Here is a 24,569-nt window from a genome sequence, read left to right as displayed (position 1 = left end):
TGGGGATAAAGGACAACCTTGCCTTGTCCTCTTCTAGATATCACATGGTTTAGTCACAGGGGTGGGTTTCTCGCCCACGACGTCCTCATGCATGCACGTGGCGCGCGCATGCGTACTAGCATCTGCGCGATGCTCCAGCTGCTCCTGGAGGATCGCGCAGGCGTTCTGCGCATGCGTGGAAAGCGCGAAATTCGAAAAAACCGGGTAAGGAGCGGGCGCGGGTGTGCGGGCGGGCGCGGGCGCGGGGGGGGCTTCGCCGTTCCCGGAAGTTACTTACTTCCGGGTTCGGCGACCAACCGGATCGCAGGGACCGGTGCGAACCGGTCGAAACCCAGCCCTGTTTAGTCAGATCACCATTAATCATAATTGGACCTTTCTGACTTTAAATTTCTTGAATAAAATTCTCAGCAAAGTTCATATCTTCCAGAATGTTAAGCAAAAGTGCCAATGCAAATTATCAAAGGTTTTCTCTGCGTCTAAGAACTATGTTGCTTTTTTCGTTTTGTTGTTTTAAATATGCTGTGATATCCAATACAGTTCTCACATTGTCATCTTTTGTCATTTAAGTAAAAACCCATATTGATCTTTCTGAATAAACTTGTCCCCAAAACTAGGCTCTTGCTTGGTGTCGAAGCCAATAAGTCACCGGACACAAGGTGTGATATAGAATTATACTTTTATTTTGGTACCAAGATATAAGGACCCTGGTTTGAAAAGCTAACCAAGGGCCCAGACTAAAATCTTGCCCCTGTGTGGCCCATGGGAGTTTGACAACCAATCAGAATACAGCCTCAAATTCAAAGCCCAACAGAGTGTATAAATCAATCTCTGCCTTTCTCTCCCTCTCCCTCCCACTCCATCTCCCTCTCTCCTTCCCTCCTTCCCCCCTCTCTCCCCCTCCCCCATGTGCCTTTTTGCCCAGGATTTCAAACCATGTGGTCCTGCCCACCACCATTAAACCTTCTTTCCAAGCAACTTTCATGAATTCAGTGTCTTTTTCCCCATTTGGAACTGAACTCAGATGGACATTTCTTTCATCACTATCTCTCCCACATAGCCTCCCATATGCCTGAAATCTGCATTTAAAAAAAAATTCCCTAGGATTGGGTACGGCAAAGACGGTTTGTCTCTAGGTAGCTTCCAGAGAAGGTGGATTCTTCCTGTCATTTTCTACCTTTAGAAAATGGGATTATTTTCCCATTTACATAGCTGAATGCTGAAAGCTTCCGGCACTGTTTTGAAACAAGGTCACTAATTTTTGGACATGTCCAGAAAGGATGTTAGGATAGAGTCAACACAGAGTCACAGAATTCTGAGATCCCATATGATCCGTAATTCACCTAACACCTCCAGAAATATCTGATGTAGACATCCAGAGTGTTGGATGAGGAGTCATCTGCATAATCTTGATACTCACCTCCACTGTTCACACCTACTTTCAAGAGAAAGTCATATACAGTAGAGCGAAAGTGACCATGTTCACGCAGATTTAGAGTTCAAGATACCTCAGGCAAAAGACTCCATCCCTCTCTCTTTGGGGAGTCTTGTTCCTTCTATTCAGCTGTCTTTACTTAATATAACTATTTTTTAGTTTGTTCATCTCTGGCTGCATGGCAATTTTAATTATTAATTGTTTATTTTATTGTTTGATGATAATGTTGGAATTTAATTTCATTAGTCTTACATTATTTATATATTTATTTCATTAAATAAGACATCTTGCAACAAGGGGGCAATTAAGTTTTAAATAACCTTAATTGTCACATTAATACAAAGGAAGAATACAAAATCCCAATAAGTGCAATGAAAAAATAAAATGTCACAAGCCTAAGAAACAATTTCACAGTCATTTCCCTACTTTTATCATGAGATGTTCCTTAGTGTTTAGATCTGGCCTCAGGATTATAATGTAACATTTGGGGAAGAAGATGCAACTCAACAGTCCTGAACTGGAGGCCAAGATGGAGAAGACCTGAACAATCACCATGGACTTTCCTTTGGTACTCAGGTAGGTGGGCAGGAAGGAAACCCAGACACTGCAGAAGACCAGCATACTGAAGGTGATCAGCTTGGCTTCATTGAAGGCCCCAGGCAGATTCCTGGCCAGGAAAGCTACAGTGAAACAAATGGCAGCTAGGAGACACATATAGCCAAGGACAACATAAAACATGGTGACAGAGCCTTCATTGCATTGCAGGATGATCTCTCCAGGCTGGGAGTGCAGGTCAGAGTCAGGGAACGGGGGTGACATTCCAAGCCATGAGGCACAGATTAAAATTTGTCCAGCAGAACCAGAAAGGATTATAGAGTTGGCCAAGCTCTTCCCCAACCATCTTCTCACTTTGTTCCCTGGTTTTGAGGCTAAGAATGCCAGTACCACTGTGATTGTTTTGGCCAACACAGATGACACAGCTATTGAGAAGACAATGCTGAACACTGTTTGCCGGAGAAGACAGGTGACTTTACTTGGTCGTCCAATGAAGAAAAAGGAGGACAAGAAACAAAGCAAGAGGCAGACCAAGAGGATGAAGGAGAGGTCCCTGTTGTTGGCTTTGACAATGGGAGTCTCTAGGTATTTAAGGAATATAATTAAAATAAATCCTGTGGATAGGAATAAGAGCAGGGCAATTGATACCAGGATGATGCCCAGATGTTCTTCATAGGAGAAGAAGGTTATTCTTTTTGGGATACATTGGACTCTGCTCTCAATTGGATATTGATCATCTGGGCACTTGGTGCATTTTTCAATATCTGAGAAAGGAGAAAGTAATATTTCTTTTATATCTCTTTTCATCTTTCAAGAAAGATCTTCTATGGATATCATAGCAGGTGCCAACCATAAGAGGTGCCAATACTGGGGGGGGGGGGCTAATTGATGATACTAACTGTGAATGTGGGAATATCCCGCAAACATTATCTAATATTGTGATGGAATGCTCCCTCAGAAGACTCCCTGGATCCTTGCAAGAACTACATAATCTCAAGGGCACTTTTTGTGATTTTTTTTGTGTGAATTTTATCTTAATGCTGAATTCTGTTACACCATAAAAATAAATAATAACTGATACTGAGAGACAAGGAAGCCATAGTAAATAGTTAATATGACCGTGCATACATATCTCTCTGTCTAATCAACTTAAAGCAAACTTTGGACTGCTTACAACCCAGAAAAAAAACCTTTAATATACACAAATTAGTGTATATATTACACTATCTCACTATTAGTGAGAATTAAATCCAGTATGGCTGACTCTCTATTCCCTTATCTGCCTTTTGGGAGACAACATTATCTGCTAGGTTTTTCAAGAATCTGACTGATCTTCTACTAGGTGCAGATATCCTCAAGTCGAGGAAGTCCTGTAGATACCCTGATTTTATAACATGTAGGACTTTAATAGTGAATTGGAAAGCAGTTAGAGAGACATTGGTAGCCTGTGCAGCTCAAACCCTATGCATGAATATAGGTAAACCCAACACTGTGCATGTTATTGCATTCTGGACAATTTATATATCCCAAGTGCTGTTCCAACCAAGGAAACTATGATAATAGCAATGTTGAATCTGGGAGAGTTGAAATGGGCTATAAACAAAATTTGTGTTTTACCTTTTAACCCATAATACAAGGAAAATTAAAGCACTAAAATAAAAAAGCAAATTATAAAAAAGGCATTATTACCCCTAATAATAATAAATTTAATTTACATTCCTGCTTTCACACAGAACTGCTCCATGTCTTTTATGATGAGTTTTTGTGTATATTTCTCTTGTCCCTTGAACCCAAACTCTCTCCCTCCATGGTCCCCTGGATTACATCTTTCTGCTTATGTGGTTCCATGATATAAATAAAGACTGACTGATAAATTTATTGATTGATTTACATACAATATATTTTTGGCTGTAATATAAACTGGGTTTGGCAAGCAAAAGCCATTGACCTTAACACATCCCTCAATTTCAAAGAATGTTCCTAAGAAAGGTAAAAATGGGAGGACAGTTCCAAACCGGCAAGAAAACCTCACATAATCCAGCATGTTCTTATATCTCTTCCTACCTCATCCTTCAAGATCTTTTTCTTATTCCTCCTATTATGGAGGAAATTGGGCACCTTGAAAATGAAGAAGAACCAAAAAGTTGTCAATCTTAGATGTGTTTCTTTTAAAATGAATGTTGATCAAAATGCTTTGGTTTAATCCAATACCATTTTCTGTGGGGTTACCCACCTTCCTGAGTGGAGATGGTCCCCTCTGGACAAGGAACACAGTCATAACAGCAAACTGGCTCTCCTTTCCAAGCCCTCTTGAAAAATCCAGGCTGACAATTTTCCCCACATTTGGACTGAGGCAGAGTCTAAGAAGAAAAACAAGGAATGACAAGCATTTTTGAACTCATCATTAATGAAAAATGGAGATAAACATGACCATTAGTCAAGTAGTTGCTGGACTTCCCTTAGGTAAATAAGAAATATTTAACTCCCAATAGTTGCAAGAGATTTAGTTCCTCCCTTTTCCTTTTGTGTTATCACATTGCAAGAAAGGACATTTCTACTTAATAAATTCTGGAGAGAAGCAATGGAGAAAAGATTTAAGCATAAATAACTAGTGGTGCCTCCACATGGTTATATTAGCATACATTCCTCCTTTCTCCATGTGCCCATGAATTTAAATTAAGATGCTTTAGCTATATTAAAGTTTAGAATGAAATTCATTGTGAAAAGTTTATGAAATTTTTACTTCACTAAATTTATCTAAACAGAATAAAACTGTGATGAAGAAAGAAACTTCTGACCAGTTGGATCTGAAAAAGCTTCTTCTGGACTACATGTATCATTGCAACACCTGTCCCATTTTAAAGTTAAAGTATACAGGAAAGCTTTCCAATTAAGATACAAAGGAAAATTTCATTACAGATTAGGGCTGTTAACCTTAATGCATCTGTTATTTGTTTATTTATATGCTTAACTGCTAATTTTATATGGCCACCATGCTGGTGAACTAAGACTAAAACTGATTGCCTAATTTCTAGAATTGGAGTAAGATGAGATGGAGGTGAGTTGTGAGAATGTGTTCCTCGAAAATTATAAGTCAGGCATTTTTTTTGCTGTGTCACTTGGGATGTGAATATGAGCCCTATGACAGAAAGAGATGTTTCTAAAATCAATCCAAAAAGATCCTTTCTGTTGAAAAACCACAATTAGGTGACACCAGTTGGCATGCTATTTATTATTGGTTAAATTTGGATCTTTTTCCCACAGACATTTATGGTAACTAACAATTGGAAAAAAAAATTGCATTCAAGAATGTTCCATATGAAGGGATAAGCTAAAAACCTTTTTTTTTTTCAAATTGTCACTCATTTGTTCCAATATGAGGAAGAGTTTTTCTTTGGATCAAACCGTGTTTCAGTGTTTTAGTTTTCTCATTCAGGGCACATCACAACAGTCATTATGATTTCATGTAAATGGAAAGCCTTCGACCTTCTCCCCAGGAGCAGAAGACCTATTCTTTTATCCCCTTGGCATGACAGACAACTATGGATAACTCTGACTATGTATGTTCTATTTAAGAACATCACAGACTATAAACCTTCCCAACCATGGCAAGAAAATCCTGAATTCAAAGCAAATTTCCCAATGGTAACAACAAGAAGTATGTCCAGCCTTGATTAGACTTATTCTTGCCTCTTTCACCCACTGGGAATGTGGGCATTGATCAAAAGACTTTCATTCTATTTTGCTAATCTTAGGCAAGGAAACAAGACAAGTTGATGTTATCAGCGCCAAATCCCCAAGACTTGATTTACCCTTTCACCAGTTTTATACAGATACCACACTGCATAGGGGACACAAAATAGTCATGATCTGAGTCCTAAAGAATTGTCACTCAGCATCCCATGTTGGACATAGCTGAATCAATTTGAAACAGTGTTCCATATTACAGCATCTAAAGGACACCTTGCCAATCGTACTGAAGCCTCCCAAGCTATTTATGAAAACTATAAGAGTTCTACTCCTCAAATAGAATTCTCATTGAAGATCATTATATTTGGTGAATAGGCTTAGCCAGTTGAAATATGTCCCAAGGCTTTGGAAAACAGAGAAATGATGCCAATATTTCACCCACCTTGTTGAGTAACTTTAGCTGTGAAAGAGCATCTTGATTGATAATAATTCTCTGTCTTTCAAAACTGCCTAGTTGTTTACTAATGGGATCTTTCCCGGAAAAAACTAACATGCTTATGATGTTCAGATCTGCTGCTACATCACCATTTTGGTCCAAGTAAACTTTAAGCAGGGAAAGATTGCAAAATTCATTCTTCTTCAGAAAGGGATGAAGCTGGAATGAAACATCCAAGAATCTTAAAAGCAGAAATTTTGGCTTCTTATCCCACACGTTCTTTTCACAATTGAATCTTTCTGCTAAAGCTGTGTAACTTGCAAATATCCTGAGCTGAGAGAACAAGTGTTATCACTATCCTCAAAAGGGAAAAAGAAAGGTTTAGCGAATTTTGACAATGATATATTGGCAATATATTGATAAAATAAATAATGGATAAAATTGATAAAGAATCACAAGGGTCACAAAAAACAAACGCAGATATTATTCATAAAGCCATTGAAAACAACAGGGTAATTACAAGAAAGCATGGATTTGTCAGAAAGAAAGCTATGAGGCTGATGTTGTTCCTGGTAGACCAGCCACGAAAGATGACCAGATAAGCTAATTCTACTATATTGTAATGCTACCTTAACATAATTCTGAAAGTACAAAGTGTTCCAGCATCTCAGGGATTGCCACAAAGAACAGTGAGTCAAGCTATTCTCCAAAGCACCTGAGGGTAGAACAAGAAGCAGTGGGTGGAAACTAACCAAGGAGAGAAGCAACCTAGAACTAAGGAGAAATTTCCTGACAGCGAAATCAATTAATCAGTGGAACAACTTTCCTCCAAAATTTGTGAATACTTCAACACTTAAAGTTTTTACGAAGAGATTGGACCAACCATTTGTCTGAAATGCTTTAGGGTTTACTGCTTAAGCAGGGGTTTGGACTAGAAGACCTCCAAGATCCCTTCCAACTATTCTATTCTATTCTATTCTATTCTAATCTCATATCAACTTTTTTCAGCCTGAAGATTTAGGAGAATCCTTTCTCACTTTCTTTCTGTCATATTATACAAGTGTGGGTCATTGAAAACAACAGGGTAATTTCCAGAAAGCATAGATTTGTCTAGAAGAAAGTTACCAAGCTAATGTTCTACCAGGTAGAGCAAACATAAAATGCAACCATATGAGCTAATTCCACTGTATTGTAAAGTTATATTAACAGAATCATGCAAGTCTGAAAGTCTAGATTATAAAATTAATACTGCTTAATATCAATATATCAATATCAATATCAATATCTGTCCGTCTATCTATAGCTATCTAATCTATCATATCTATCTATCTATCTATCTATCTATCTATCTATCTATCTATCTATCTATCTATCTATCTATCTATCTATCTATCTATCTATCTACAGCAGCTCTGACCACGCTTTACTCACACAAACCTAAAAACACCAGCCTGAAGAGAGTGAGTGAGACCTCGCCAAAGGAAAATTATCCAAAAGTGATTGGATTGGTCAAACTTATTGGCCTTTTGAGGCACAAAAAGGTGATTTTTTTTTCTCCTTTGTATTCCTTATCCAAAGAAAGTAACATTGATGGATCATTGTCAGGACCCCATACCTGCCATGGCTGCAGCCTTTGAGTCCCCAGCCTCTCTTCTCCCTCTTTCCTTCTCCTCTTGGATATGGAGGAGTATGCAGCATTCAAAGCATGGGCCAGAGTATTAAACAAAGTGTAAACATGGTGGTTATATCGGTTCCAGATCTTATTTCTTTCCACTTTGGTCTTCAGTGGAGATTTCTGAGTGCATCTTCTCCGGCCTTTGACAGAAATGAGGTCTTTTGAAAAAGAACAGTGAAGTGACTGATCTCCAAACTGCAGTTGCACAATGAGATCTGGATCAAAGGAACTGTCATTTGGTCTTTTTTTCCACTGAAAACTGTAGGTCCAAACACTGTGGACATATTTTAAAAATGCTTGTCTTCTTATTTGCAATTCTCCAAAGCCTGAAATTATCCAGACTTTCTCTTCAATAGGTTCTGGCAAACTGTTAAGTGTTGAATGGAAAAGTCGAATTCTGTCCCAAAGGGAAAAATAATCTATGAAGTGAACAAAGACATTTACTTGCCTCCACTTAGAGACGGCATCCCTAAGCATTGCTGTAGTTGTAGTGGTTGACAATTGTTGTGATATAAGAATACAAATTCCATGCCTGACAAGCATAGGAGTAAAGATCCTCATGAAATTCTCTCCAAACTCTGTGTCTGATGCAAAGAGACCAATCAAGGTCCATCTGAAATGGAGGAGGAGTTGGACAATTCCTGGGTAGAGAATCCCTAATTTGGGGAGCATCTGGTAGAAAAAAGGAAATTGCCTTTTATCACTCAGAGCTTCTGAAGCAATTGAACAGATCTGAAAAACAGTGAAGTATGCTGTATTTAGGGTCAGTTATTAACTTTTGATACATTCAACTTGTTTTGTCATGCACATAGTAGAATACTGCTTTGTTGATTACCTGGTAGACCATATCAAAATACAGAATATTAAACACAGAACATTAGCAAGACCAGGAAAAATACAACACAAGAAACAAATTAAATAAGAATCAGAATAAAGAATGCAAATCATATTTCTACATCACCTCTACATTTTTTAACAATCAGACCCATATTTACAGATTTCAGCTGAACCATTTTGTTCAAGTAAAGAGTTAATTTGTATATAAGTTTTAAATTCTGTCCACAGAGGAAATATGTTGTTGTCTTGATATAAGCATTGCAATAGGTCTTTCATTTAACCCATAACCACAGACCTGCAGTCATAGTGACTGCAACAGTTTTCCAAAATGTTCGGAACACCCCTATTTTTAGAAATGGACCATTTCAGTTGTGAATAGCTTTTGTTTTCCCACCAGTAAGAGTGTATGTAGCATCATATTTGCACCAGTTATTTGGTGTTTTCTGTAGCGGCATTTGAATTTGAATTTCAGTCATTTTGGCCGCAGATCTTGTTAACATTTTTTAAAATAATGTCAGGTCCAGGTTTTCTGCCAAAAGAGTGGGATTTGGTGATCCAAACTTTGAAGAAACTGTTCTAAAATGGTATGGAGAGGCCGAGAGTGATCTGAGTGAAGTGGAATCAGATTGTGATGAAAATTTTGTAATGGACGATGAAGAACCCTCTGCTGCCACTGATTCTGACATCAGCAATGAGGAAGCTCCCAATGAAATTGATGACCAGGTACAATCTACGATGTGCAATAATTTATACGGCAAGAACAAATTCAAATGGTCTTCTGCACCTTTTAGAAACAATAGATCCAGAACCGCTAGGCACAATATTGTTGTGCAATTACCTGGACTACGGCCAGCAGCTAGAAATCTCAGAAATTCACCTACTTCTGCTCAATATCAGAGCACTGGCAAATCTTGGCTTTATATAATACAGTAAATGGGGCTAAATAAATAGGATAGCTACATTTTTTTTAAAAAAAAAATCTAATTGGTAATTTCCCTTATGCCCTGGATCTAAATGAGCTCCTTTGATGAGGAGGGAGCCAAGTTCCAGTCTCATAAAAAAATACAACTAGATAAGGAATGGGGTTACTTGCTCTATTGTCTTATACCATCATATAGCCATGACTGAATATCATGTCATTTTCCAAAGACCAGTTTGATTTATTAATAACTATTAATAAGGGATTTTATAGGGATAGTAAAACTTGGGTTTCCCCTGACTGATATATTGTGTCATTAGATGGTACATGACAAAGCAATTGTAAATAATGTATTGTCTGAGTCTAGAACCTTCTTATTCTTTGTACTTCTTTATAGGTATACTCTGTATCTTTCCACTCTGAATTCTACTCAAGAGGAACAGGATATTGTTTTAGCCATATTAATCATTTGACTAATCAGGCTGAATTGTATCATCTTTCTCATTAATTTTTATGTATGCAAACTATGATGGCAGAGAGGGATATTTCTTGAATAGATCAGCCAGTAAAAAAATAATTTCCACAAGTCTTTTATTATGAATTTGATCATAAACCTATTAGCAAAAGTAATAGTGACTTGACTAGACCAGACTAGACTAGACTAGACTAGACTAGACTAGACTAGAATACTTTATTGACCAAGTGTGATTGAACACACTAGGAATTTGTCTCTGGTACAGAAACTCTCAATTTATGTATAAACAACAAGATTTTCAATTTTTCAATTTAATAAAATTTGTATGCCGCCCACTCCCTTGGGACTCTGGGTGGCTTACAGACAGATAAAAAAGCATTTAAAAATTTAAAGTAAAAAATACAATTGTTAAAATTACACAACATCCATTCAGTATAAGTGGGGCTGGACATTGATCAACAGCCCCAGGCCTGCCGGAACAGCCAGGTCTTAGTGGCTTTAAGGAAGGCCGGGAGAGTGGTAAGGGTCCGGATCTCTATGGATAGATCATTCCACAGGGCCGGCACAGCTACAGAGAAGGTCCTTCTCCGGGGGGCCGCCAGCCAGCATTGTCCAGTCGACAGCACCCGGAGGAGGCCCAACCTGTGAGATCTTGTTGGTCATTGGGAAGTATGTGGCAGGAGGCAGTCTCTCAGGTAGCGAGGTCCTAAACCATGTAGCGCTTTAAAAGTAATGACTAGCACCTTGAAGTGCGTTTGGAGACCAATAGGGAGCCAGTGCAACTCACGGAGGATGGGTGTAACATGGGTGTATCTAGGTACACCCAGTATCGCTCATGCGGCTGCATTCTGGACCAACTGCAGTCTTTGAACACTCTTCAGGGGCAGCCCCATGTAGAGTGTGTTACAGTAATCCAGTCTTGAGGAGACAAGGGCATGAGTGACCATTCGAAGTGCCTCCAGGTCCAGATAGGGCTGCAACTGGTGCACCAGGCGAACCTGGGCAAAAGCCCCCCTGGTCACAGCTGACAGATGGTGTTCTAATGTCAGCTGCGGGTCCAGGAGGACACCCAAATTGCGGGCCTTCTCTGAGGGGTGTATAATTTCACCCCCCAGGCTAAGAGGTGGAATGTCTGGACTATCCTTGGGAGGCAACATCAATAGCTACTCGGTCTTGTCTGGATTGAGTGAAGCTTGTTTGCTTCCATCCAGACTCTGACAGCCTCCAGGCACTGGCACATCACTTCCACTGCTTCGCTGAGTTGGCACGGGGTGGACAGATACAATTGAGTATTGCCCACATACTGATGATATTTGATCACGTGCCAGTGTATGATCTCACCCAGAGGCTTCATGTAGATATTAAATAGGAGGGGGGGGGACAGGACTGAACTCTGCGGCACCCCATATTTGAGGGCCTAGGGGTCGATCTCTGTCCTCCAACCAACACCGACTGCGACCGAGAGGTAGGAGGAGAACCACTGTAAGACGGTGCCGCCCACTCCCACTTCCCGTAACCGCCGCAGAAGGATACCATGGTTGATTGTATCGAAGGCCGCTGAGAGGTCAAGAAGCACTAGGATAGAGGAATGTTCTCTATCCCTGGCCCACCAGAGATCATCGATCAGCGCGACCAAAGCAGTTTTGGTGCCGTAACCAGGCCTGAAACCCGACTGAAAGGGATCCAGATAATCTGCTTCATAATAATATAATTCAAGATAATATAATCAATTTACATACAAATTACATGTACATACAAATAAGTGTACATACAAACATAAGATAATCATAAGATAGCAAAAGGAGAAGTTGGTAAGAAAGATGATGATGATGATGATATAAATAATAATAATAATAATAATAATAATAATAATAATAATGTCATACAACATGAGTAAATATTCTTAGACATAAGACAGTGCTGTGTTAATTAGGTATTCAAATAGAGTGATGGCACGAGGGGGGGAAACTGTATTGGCATTCAATGCCCTATAGCAGCATTCTGAGGGGAGGAATTTATGTCCAGGATATGAGGGGTCTGTATTTATTTTCTCAGCCCTTTTTTCTCACTCATTGGAATCTGACTCAATCCTCAATGAAAGGCAGGGTGGTTGAAATTGTTTTTTCTGCAGTCATAACTATCCATTGGAATCTGTCCTGCCCTGTTTAGTTGCTGTACTAAACAGTTATAGATGTACAAATGACAGGCTTGATAAATCCTGTGTAAAATTATATCAGCAGCTCCTTAAACAATCTGAATTTCTGAGTTGATGCAGATTATAGAACCTGGAAACTAGAAGAGCTCTGATGTTGATACTGTGTTGGCTAATATTGTAAGAGGTGGTAGAATAGGAGTGCTCCTCCTAAAATAACTTTCATCTCTACAGTTTTAAGTGTGTTCAGCTCCAGATTGTTCCACCTGCACTACAGAGTGTATACCACCTCATAATGCTTTCCAGTACTCTCTGGATGGTTTATACAGTCAACCTATTGCCTCCAAAATCTGTGCTCTCATTTCACCAACCTTGAAAGGATGGAAGGTTGAATCAACATTGAGCTCTGTCAGGATCAAACTCTAGATTGTAGGCAGTTTGTCTTATATGTATTATATGTCTCACAAACTAAGATAAGGCATTGGGATTCTTTTCATGAATATGGTATTTGTATATCATTGAAAATATTATATGGCTAAGAAGATGTACAAACAAGAGCTTTCCATTAGTGCTTCTTTTGTACAGAATATTCTTTGATTGGACACAGTGCCTCTCCTTAGGTTCTCAAGTGTGCAGCAGAAGCTCCCAAAGCAATGGGGATTGTGTCATGAGATGATGGGACTGCTTTTATGTGTCCCCCTTCCCAATGTCAAACCCATCACTAGACAACATAACTAGAGTGATCATGGAGAAAACAACTCTTGAACTCCATTGAATAGATATGGTTGGATTTATTGCTTACATGTCTTACCAATCCACTCACTTTCCTAAATGGAGGGACACACATACAGACCTGTGGGACCTTGTAGGGGTCTACTATTCTTGACATCTGGATGGAGATGTCCCTGTTAGCTTCATCAATAAAAGCCAAAAGGTTGTCCTCCTTTCCACAGCTGTAGTTGGGAACATTGGCTTTGCCAGTAGAGAGCATGTCCATCAAGGCATCTGAAGTGCCAATGGAGTTCATATAGTTGTCATGGATGTTGTAGCCAAGTGTGAAATTGCGCAGGAGTTGGGAATTCTTATTGACCACTTGAATAGCAAAAATCAAGCGTAGGAGTTTAGACTGATTAGAAGATATTTTACTGTAAAAAAATGTTCATTTTATCATCACCATCCTCATCAATAGCAAAATATATTTATACCATTTTATAATTTTTATTGATTTATGAAAATAAAGCATATCACTTTTGAATGTGCAGTAGATAAACTCCTATAAAATGATGTTGTAATTATCACCATCAACAAAATGAACTACATACTTTTTTTCCAGTCTTATACACTTTGTCTCTTTTTTAAAAAAAACATATTTTTATTTCCATTTTCATAACATACTCTGGTTTCTCTTCAGATCGTATAAATCTTTCGACTTTTATACACTTTGTCTCTTGAAGCCTTCAAAGTCTTATGCCAATACTAAGAAATGATATTCACCCATCTCCATTTAATTTTAATGAGAGTTGATACAGTTCCCCACCTGGATTAAGAATCACAAATACACCATTCTTTGTGGCAGTGCTAATTTTCATCTGCCAATAACTAGAGTTGAAAATAATTGAATAATTAAAGTAGAACTGCCATAAAAGGGAGAGGATCTTTCCCAAAAGTCACTCAGAAAACAATTTTAAAAATAAAATGTATTTCTATTAGGATCAGGAAGTAAATATCAATGAGTAGTTACATTTGAAATGAACTGGGCAGGGGAAAACTATAATAATGACTAATTTAAACAAAAGTCAATATTCAAGTCATGAATTCCAATTGAACAGGGAAAGGAAAATAATGTGGAGTTCTCTCAGATTTTTTTTCTGTCCCATATTTGGATTTGAATCTATTCCCCAAAATAAGACAAAACAAGCATGGAAATCAAAATCAGGAAATTAGACAGGACAGATGTTGTGGTATAAAGAGACAATTTAATAAGGAGAACAAAATGAGAATGTTAGAATTATAACTGGAGGGAATGCAACTGCATTATCCTGAATGACTTACTAGTGAGACTGATTAGAAGGAGCTGTATTGAAAGGGAACATTATATGAGATATTTTTGTTGCAGTGATGACTACACTAATGAGATGGTCTCCTGGGCTGTAATAGCTCCATGATTTTTCTCCATCCTGGCATTCCAGAGTCAGTGGACATTTCATTCTAAGCTTCCCAGAAATTGGCTGGGACAGCAGGAGCAGCAGAAGCAGAAACAGGAAATCCATAATTAATGGGATTTAATCAAATCCCTTTCTGTTTCAAAACAAGAGTTGAAAAATTAAAAACCTTCTCACAGTCGTTTTGCTGATTGAAACAGAGACAAACCAAGCTTCACCTGGAAAGAAAAGAAGGGTGCATTTAACAGCACAGCCCCTGCCTGTCCTAAACTTCATACATCACAGAGAGTGATCTGAAGTATTTATCCTTTTCTGATGCAAGATCCCCTCCATGGAGCTTCAGTCTGATGTTTACAAGGCAGGAGAAATAGAAGGAGACATGTTAAAGAGCAGGATGTTGATAATTACAGTGAGAAGCAACTTTTTCTCTGGGGATCCTGAACTTCTTCCTTGGCTCCATTGGCAGAAAGAAAGCTGACATACAGCATGTTAGTGAAAAACTACAGATACACCCTTGCAGACAATATTCTGTAGTGATTATGATCTATTTTGTCAGAAAATGATGCTGGAGGAAGACACAGTATTGTTGACTTCTGCTGTCCTTCAATATGGTATCTTTTCTCCAAAGACTGAGTAAAATCACCTAGAGCTATAGAGTTTGATGCCACTCTAGACTGAGGACACTGAATGTTTTTGGGTTCTATCATTGCATAAATATAGAAAAAGATATAGGGCCAATAGATTTTATTTTTTTCTTTGACACCAATTCCTTGAAACACCCACAAAAAACTGGTTTGAAGGGATGTCCCTTCTTCTGGTTGTGTGGATGCCCACCATGGTTGTGAGGCTCTTTGGCCTCACACTTTGGCCCAGCCGCCTTGTTCAGGATAACCCGTTCCCTCCTAAACAGGAGGGATACGAGTGATCCTTTGCAAGGCAGAGCTGAGGACTATGTCCAATTCCTCGCGGATAAAGTTGCTCGGCTTCGGACGGACCTGGACTCCAATTACGCAGAACCAGCCGAGGCACCAGGGGAGAATCTGGATGGACATCACTGGATTGATTTTCAAGCTGTTACCCCTGAGGAAGTGGACAAGGCCATGGGAGCTGTAAGTGCCTCCACATGTGTGCTGGACCCATGCCCCTCCTGGCTAGTTGTTAACAGCAGGGAGGTGACACAGGGCTGGATCCAGGCAGTTGTTACCGCCTCCCTTCGGGAGGAGTTCTTTCCCCCCGCTTTAAAAATGGCGGTGGTGAGACCTATTCTGAAGAAGCCATCTTTGGATCCAGCCATTTTAAACAACTACCGTCCAGTCTCCAACCTCCCCTTCGTGGGGAAGGTTGTTGAGAAAGTGGTGGCCTTTCAGCTCAGGCGGTCCTTGGAGGAAACCGATTATCTAGATCCCTTCCAGTCAGGATTTAGGCCTGGCTACAGCACGGAAACCGCTTTGGTCGTGCTGACCGATGATCTCTGGAGAGCCAGGGATGGAGGTCATGCCTCCGTCCTAGTGCTCCTTGACCTCTCAGCGGCCTTCGATACCATTGACCATGGTATCCTTCTGCGACGACTGCGGGAGGTGGGGGTGGGAGGCACTGTCCTACGGTGTTCTCCTCTTACCTCTCGGACAGGTCGCAGTCGGTGTTGGTCGGAGGGCAGAGATCGACCCCTAGGCCCCTGAATTATGGGGTGCTGCAGGGTTCGGTCCTGTCCCCCCTCCTGTTTAATATTTACATGAAGCCGCTGGGTGAGATCATTCGACGACACGGGATAAAATACCATCAGTATGCGGATGATACACAGTTGTATCTGTCTGCCCCGTGCCAACTCAGTGAAGCGGTTGATGTGATGTGCCAGTGCCTTGAGGCTGTTAGGATCTGGATGGGGGATAACAAGCTTGCACTCAATCCGGATAAGACTGGTGTGTTTCCCTCCCACTAATTGGCCAAGTTTTCCATCTCTCAGGCTGGTGGGTCAAACAGTACGCCCCTCAGACAGGGTTCGCAATTTGGGAGTCCTCCTGGACCCACAGCTGACCTTAGAACCAGGGGGGCATTTGCCCAGGTTTGCCTGGTGCACCAGTTGCGTCCCTACCTGAACCAGGAGGCCCTCACAACAGTCACTCGTGCCCTTGTGACCTCTAGACTGGACTACTGCAACGTGCTCTACATGGGGCAGCCCTTGAAGAGCATTCGGAGACTTCAGCTTGTCCAGAATGCAGCCGCGCAAGCGATTGTGGGTGCACCTCGGTTCACCCACATAACACCAATCCTCCGTGAACTGCACTGGCTGCCTATTGGTCTTCGGATACGCTTCAAGGCGCTAGTCGTTACTTATAAAGCAATTCATGGTATTGGACCTGGGTATTTGAGAGACCGCCTGCTGCCAAATACCTCCAACAGACCGATCAGATCCCACAGATTAGGCCTCCTCCAAATTCCATCCGCCGGCCAATGCCGACTGGTGACTACCCAGAGGAGAGCCTTCTCTGTGGCTGCTCTGACCCTCTGGAACGAGCTCCCCGTGGAGATTTGAACCCTCACCACCCTCCAGGCCTTCCGCAAAGCCCTTAAAACCTGGCTGTTCCGACGGGCCTGGGGCTAAAGAGTTTTTGCCCCCCTTCTCGAATGGTATGGTTGTTGTGTGTTTTTAAATTTTGTATTGTTATGTCTCGTCTTTTTTATCCCCCTGTTTGTATCTCCTTCCCTGATTGAATTGTGAGCTGCCCTGAGTCCCCTTCGGGGAAAAGGGCTGCATATAAATGTAATCAATCAATCAATCCATCAATCAATCAAATCTCTGAGATTGTGTATGATTCCCTTCCCAAGACTGCCAAGATCTTGAAAGGGGTGGTCTTTTAATTTAACCTCTGCTCAAGCAGGAGACTCTATATCATTCTGGACAAATGGCTGTCCAATCAGGTGATGGAGCACCTACAACTTCTGAAGTTGTTCCACGGATTAATTCTTCCCATTGTCAGGAAATTTCTCCTTATTTCTAGGCTGCTTCTCTCCTTGATTACTTTCCATCCATTGCTTCTTATCCTGCCTTCTGGTGCTTTGGAAAATGGGTTTTCTTTGTGGCACCCCTCAAATTTTGGAACACTACTATACTATACCTTAGCATGAAAATGAGAACTGAGGGATTGAGCTAGAGGGGATAGCTGGACCACCCTGATGATGATGCGCAGAGGATGAGCCATTCTTTTTGGAGCTTTTGAATCTATTCCTATTTTATGGATCTCGGTTTCTACTCTCAGTACCTGACTACAAGATCTTTTGTGGCTCTGAATTCTGGCTGTTGCTTTTGAATGCCAGGATGATGCATAAAAAGCCAAGCTCATCCATGATATTTTTTTTTCTTTTTTGCAAATGTTCTTTAGGTTTATATACATATACATATACATATACATATACATATACATATACATATACATATACATATACATATACATATACATATACATATACATATACATATACATATACATATACATATACATATACATATACACATACACATACACATACACATACACATATGAAATAATTTTTATTCAACATTTTTTAAACATTAAAATCACACTTACAAATTGACTATTGCATTCCCAGCTATTCTATTGGGTATCGGAGTCTGGGAAGAGACCTCAAGGTTTGCCACACAAGTGCTAGGAATACTCTGTAAAAGAAACCCAATACCACATGACATCCAGCCAAGGTATCAATCATCCCATTCATTCCCCCTGTGAAGAAAGACTCCTGGGCCATTGCCTTTTATCTTATGTTCAGAAAAGGTATTAGGAAAACACATTCCTGAAATTCTGAGGTCCCACAATTGTCACATGACACCTGCAGAAGTAACTGGTGTATGCCATCCAGAGGGTTGCAACTGGAGTTCAAGTTCTTGACATACAGCTCTACTGCCTTCATCTACATTCAACAATAAGTCAGAATAAGTCAGAAAGACAGCCTATTCAAAGAGATTTAAATTTTGATACATATTTAACTTTCTTGCTTTCTTTTGGGAATCTTTTCTCCTCTGCATTTCTCTCATGTTGATATACTGGTTTTTTTTCTTAGCATGTCCACTCTAGTTGTAGGGCAATTTTAATTATTAATTAATATATTCACTTTTTGATAATTATGTTGGATTATAATTTGATTGGTCTTAAACTCTTCGTATTTCTATTCCTTTTCTAAATAACTCTAATTATCAAACTGATGCAAAGGAAGCATAGAAGTACAATAATAACGGCAATGAAAAATGAAATGTTATAAGTCTAAAAATAGTTTCACTATTATTTCCCTACTTTTATCATTAAATGGTCCTTTGTATTTAGATTTGGCCTCAGGATGATAATGTAGCATTTGGGGAGGAAGATGCAGCTCAAAAGCCCAGCACTGGAGGCCAAGATGGAGAAGATCTGCACAACTACCATGGACTTTCCTTTGGTGCTTAGGTAGGTGGGCAGGAAGGAGACCCAAACACTACAGAAGACCAGCATGCTGAAGGTGATCATCTTGGCTTCATTAAAGGCTCCAGGCAGGTTCCTGGCTAGGAAAGCTACAGTGAAGCAAATGGCAGCTAAGAAACACATATAACCAAGAACAATATAAAACATGACAACAGAGCCTTCATTGCATTGAAGGATGATCTCTCCAGGCTGGGAGTGCATGTCAGAGTCAGGGAATGGGGGAGAAATTCCCAGCCAGAGGGCACAGATGAAAATTTGAACACCAGAGCCAGAAAGGATGATTGAGTTGGCCAAGCTCTTCCCCAGCCACCTTCTCATCCTGTTCCCTGGTTTTGAGGCCAGGAATGCCAATACCACTGTAATAGTTTTGGCCAATACAGAAGACACAGCTATTGAGAAGACAATGCTGAACACTGCTTGTCGGAGAAGGCAGGTGACTTTTTTTGGTTGACCAATGAAGAGTAAAGGAGACAAAAAGCAAAGTAGGAGGGAGATCAGGAGGATGTAAGAGAGGTCCCGGTTGTTGGCTTTGACAATGGGAGTTTCTCGGTATTTAAGGAATATGGCTAAAACAAAGCCTGTGGTTAGGAACAAGAGTAGAGCAAAGGAGACAAGGATAATGCTCAGATGTTCTTTATAGGACAAGAAGGTTATTCTTTTGGGGAAACACTGGACTCTATTCTCACTTGGATATTGATCATCTGGACACTTGATGCACTTTTCAGTGTCTGAAAAAATAGAAAGTGATATTTCTTTTATAATCTCTCCTTTCACATTGCAAAAAAGACCTTCCTGGATTAATAGCTTTTAACAAGAGATAGTAAAGCCCTAATAAATAGTATATACCCATATATGAGCTCCACAAAGCTATAAAAGGAGTCCCACAAATATATAAAATGGATATTATGCAAGTATGTGTCAGGTATGCCTCCTTCAATATCCAAGAAAGAAAAACCTCAACTCCATACAGTACTTTTACTAGATATGAAGTGAAAGCAGCAAAAAGGAAAGCAAGGTCTGAGCCAGAAAGGCAGGAACATGTGCATATCAAACGTTTACAGAGCCCCCCAATCTCCCAACCCAGTGTCCAATCTGCAACTCCCCAAGGTGTCATGTGGGGTGCATATTCACACAACCTCATCAAGTTGGTACACGAGACAGTTGGCCTTGACCAAGTCCAAACATCAGCCACCAGCATGCACAGAAGATGGTGAGAACAAGACTCCTCCAGTACAATATAATTCCCTTCCCCAATATCATGCCCCCACCCTCCCTGTTTCTATGGGAGCTGATAGTAAGTAAGCGTAGCAGAGGCTGACATCTGGCCCTCCTTCTGAAAGGACATCATCCTTGGGAAAAATAACAATAAAACAACAATAATAACCAATAACATATATCAACTTTAGGGCTTATCAGGATACTTGGCATAGAATTTCAGTAGAGCTCTGGGAGCTCTAACATCAGATTTGTTCACCCACTCAGCCTGGAAAGGGGGGAAATGTTTCCAAATATTGGATGCAACCTCTATGTTTCCTGGAATCCAATATTTCTTTAACTTCAAAATGTTGCTCTTCTTCAATCAGGAGGGGAACAGGGGGTGAGGGTTGGGGTGAACACATAGCAGAAGTCTGTTCCAGTTTCAGAAAGTTTACATGAAACTCAGGATAAATCCTTCTAAGGACCTTTGGGAGTTCCAATTGTACTGTTACAAGATTTATAATTTTGACAATGGGAAATGGATCCACATATTTCAGACCCAATTTCTTCGATTTCTGGGTGGTTTGCAGAAGTTTAGTGGACAAAAATACACTATCCCCAACCTGGTACTCTTTTGGTTTCGCTCTTTTTTTGTCAGCTTTTTTTTTGTGTCTTGGTGAGTGCATATAAGGCCTTGCGGGTGATGATAGAAGGAACAGATGGAGGGTTTCAAATCTCTAATTGAATCCTAACCCTAACTTCATCCTCCAAGATCTTTTTCCTACTTATCCCATAAAGAAATTTGACAAGTTAAAAATAATCAACAAAATAATCAAGCTTATATGTGCTTCCTGTAACAGGCACATTGATCAAAATGCTACATATGAATCTAGTACTCTTTTCTGTGGTGTCACTTACCTTCTTGATTGGAGATAGTCCTGTCCGGACAAGGAACACAGTCATAACAGCAAACTGGCTCTCCTTCCCAAGTCTGTTTGAAAAAGCCAGGATGACAGTTTTCTACACATTTGGACCGAGGCAGAGACTAAGGAGAAAAACAACAAACACTGAAGAAAATTGTCAGAGTATATTTATAGATTGAAATAGGCATCAAGGTCAGCCAATGGGGACTGTTTTAAAACTAAAATATAATTTTCTGGAGATAACTAGGAGTTTGGGTGTGGTTTACTACTATAAGAGTCTGTGCTAAGCTTTAAACTAGTCTGAGCTTTGAACTGAAACTGAAAACTGTTCTCTCCTCTGCCTCTGTTTACTCTCTACCACATTGGAAGAACCTGCTGTTGGTATTGTATATATGACTTATGTGTTATTATATATGTAAAGAGAAGTTAATCCTGCTGAATCAGTTACCTGTGTGTGATTTCTGGATTTGATTGCTGCAACAAACTCTGACAAAAATATGTTAGCATCTATGAAAAATGGTCCTCAAAAGTAACATTAGCTAAGTAGGCTACTGGATTTCCTTTGCAATCTCTAACAAGTTCCAAATGGTTTCAGGATATATAACTACTGACAGATTTCTCATTTTTTTCCGCCCTTTTACTTCTGGCAAATTTCATTGCAAGAAAGGAGTTTTCTACTTAATAAATTATAAAAGGATGGAATTGAGAAAAGATTTAAGCATTAAGTGAAAACCAGTGGGCTTCTCCCTGTGGCTGTATTAACTCATTAATTCATTTATTCTTCATTCATCCACCGATTTGCCTGAAGTGGTGTAGAGATTCCTGCCTAGGCAGGGGGTTGGACTAGAAGACCTACAAGGTCCCTTCCAACTTTGTTATTCTATTCTATTCTATTTAAACTTTGATAATGATTGATCTATCCATTAGCTATATTCAATATATTCAATTTTAGAATATTTTTGTCTAAGATATATATTATATTTTTATTCTATTAGATTTATTAAACTAGAATAAACCATGATGAAGAAAAAAACTTCTAATCAGTAGCATATGGAAATGTTTCTTCATGAATACATAAAACATTGGAAAACCACTCCCTTTTGAAAGTAGTCCAAAACTGTCTTAACATTTAAGATCCAATGACAGTGTCCTTACAACTAAGCACTGTCAATCTTGGGTCCTGGTGAACAGAATTGCCTTCTTCTTTGCTATTTGAAAAGAAAAAAGCCCACTAAATCCAAGGCTATCAGGACGACTGGACAGCCTCTCTTACCAATTTTATGGAGATACTTCGATGCAGAGGAGACAAAAAAGACCATGAGTTGTGTCCTAAAGAACATTCACCCATAATCTCATTTTAAATGTAGCTGAATCGGCTTAAAACAGTGTCCAAATGATAATATCTGAAAGACACCTTGGACAATAGTACTCCAAGTCTGCCAAGTAGTCTAAGAAAACTGTTAAGGGTTTTACTCCCCACATTCAAATCTCAGTGAAATTATCCTTCTTGATGACTAGGTTAAGCCTACTTGAAATGGGTCCTAATGCTTTGGAAAACATAGAAAAGACACCAATATTTTGCCCACCTTATTGTGCAATTTTAATTGTGAAAGAACACCTTGGTTGATAAAAAGTCTCTCTTTTTCAAAACTCCCCAGTTTGTAATTCTTCTTCAGGAGCAACATCAAGCTCCAAATGTTCACATCTGCTATTAGCTCTCCATTTCGGTCCAAATACATTTTCATCTCAGAAAGATTGCAAAATTTATTCTTCTGCAAAAAGGGATGAAGCTAGAATGGAAAAATCCAGGAAGATTAAATGCAGAAACCTTGCTTTTTTGTCCTGTATGGTTTTTTCACATTTGAATCTGCCTAATACAGTCATGTAACATTTTTTGTTGGGGAACAAGTGTTATCACTATAGTCCAAAAGGAAATAGAAAGGCTCAAAAATTTGTCAATTATTTAGTCAAAAATTTGAATAAATGTAGTGTGTATTGGAAAATATAATATAATTATATGGAACATTCTACCGCATTACACAAATAATTTCAATAAACAACAACAAAAAAAACACTTCTTAAATTCTTTGAAAATAACTGTCCCTAATTAAATCATGAGCCTTGAGCTAAGCTTCAAAAGAAATCGAGTCATTTATTAGGAGTTTCATGTTAGCATGTTCCCAAGTAAAGTCAGCTCTGACAGCATGTAATTTACAGTCCCAATCATGACCCTGTTTTCCCCCTCCCCCCAGGTTTGTCATCAATCACATTCATCAATGGGGCAATTTCATGGGTTATAGAGATCACTCCCCTCCAGCCACTGTAAGTAACCCTGGGATACAGCCTTGAGAGATAAGTCTGGAATGTGCATCTGTCTTTTGCTGCCATGCCATTTCATCGGTTTCACATCTCTCCTTTCTTATGGCAACTTGAGAGCAGGTCAGGGATGCTTTGCAAGTTGACAATAACTATGTGAGTACCAGAAAGCAAAGAAAACAAACATTCAGCAAAATTTGTCAAGTTTGATAGATCCTTATTGGGACCCCACCTGCCATGGCTGAAGCCTTGGAGTCCCCAAACTCTCTTCACTCTCCTTCCTTCTCCTCCTGGATATGGAGGAGTATGCCTCATTCAAGACATAGGCCATAGTCTTAATCACACTGTAAGCACGAGGGTCAATTCCAAATCTGTGACTGTTCCCTTTGTCTTTAGTCTCCAGTGGTGCTTTCTGAATGCATCTTTTTCGGCCTTTGATGGAAAAGACATGCTTTGAAAAAGAACAGTGAAAACACTTATGTAGAGGTTTCACAAAGATTGATGATTGAAAAGTATTGTCATACGCTCTTCCCTGAACATCAAAGTTCCAAATACTATGGACATATTGGTAAACTCTGTGACTTCTCACTGGTAATGCTCCAAAGAGTGTGATGATCCAGACTTTCCCTTCAATGGGTCCTGGCAAAACTTCAAGTGCAAAATGGACAGCTTGAAATCCATCCAACATGGTACTATAGTCTGTAAAGAAAACAAAGACATTGACTTGTCTCCACTTAGAGATGGCATCCTTGAAGGGTGCTGTAGGTGTAGTCATTGAGAATTGTTGTGATATAGCAACACAAATTCCATTCCTCACAAGCATAGGAGTAAAAGTCCTCATGAAATCTTCTCCCTTCTCTGTATCTGAAGCAAAGAGACCAATAAAGGTCCATTTGAAATGGAGGAGCAGTTGGAGAATTGCTGAGTATGGGATCCCATTTTTGGGGGCCATTCGGTAGAAATAGGGAAGCTGTCTTTTATCACTCAAAGCCTCTGAAAGAAATTTACAAGTGATCTGAAAAAGCAGTGAAGAATGATGTGTTATAACTGGGGTCAGGTTAAGTCCAAAATATTTGTTTATATATTCAAATTTTTGGATAAACATAATAGAATAATTTGTGATTAGTCATGAGACAATATCAAGATACAAAATATAAAATACAGAACATTAATAGTATGTAAAAATGGAGTACAAGAATCATTAAGTTAAAAAAAAGAATAATAAAAATGCAATATTTCTGTATCACTCCTACAATTTATCACAATCAGACCCTTATGTGCAGATCTCAAAGGACATATTCTGTTGCAATAGAGTTCATGTTATACAA

The 24,569-nt window shown here is 39.5% G+C and overlaps 1 protein-coding gene across 1 annotated transcript; it reads right to left on the bottom strand.

Annotated features, from left to right (window-relative positions):
* Window positions 1-1,846: 1,846 nt before the first annotated feature.
* Window positions 1,847-24,016, bottom strand: LOC148047084 (vomeronasal type-2 receptor 26-like). Its single transcript, XM_087707735.1, has 8 exons — window positions 23,831-24,016; window positions 22,512-22,715; window positions 20,921-21,047; window positions 14,224-14,245; window positions 13,025-13,124; window positions 6,120-6,332; window positions 4,221-4,347; window positions 1,847-2,751 (listed from the first exon to the last, which is right to left on the bottom strand). The coding sequence occupies exons 1-8, from the start codon at window positions 24,014-24,016 to the stop codon at window positions 1,847-1,849; spliced, it is 1,884 nt and encodes a 627-aa protein (XP_087563861.1).
* Window positions 24,017-24,569: the final 553 nt, after the last annotated feature.

This window comes from Thamnophis sirtalis, unplaced genomic scaffold (genome assembly GCF_051295495.1).
Source record: "Thamnophis sirtalis isolate CommonGarterSnake01/CBP01778 unplaced genomic scaffold, rThaSir2_p1.2 scaffold_3, whole genome shotgun sequence".
Lineage (NCBI taxonomy): Eukaryota > Metazoa > Chordata > Lepidosauria > Squamata > Natricidae > Thamnophis > Thamnophis sirtalis.
This window is presented reverse-complemented; position numbering and strand designations above follow the sequence as displayed.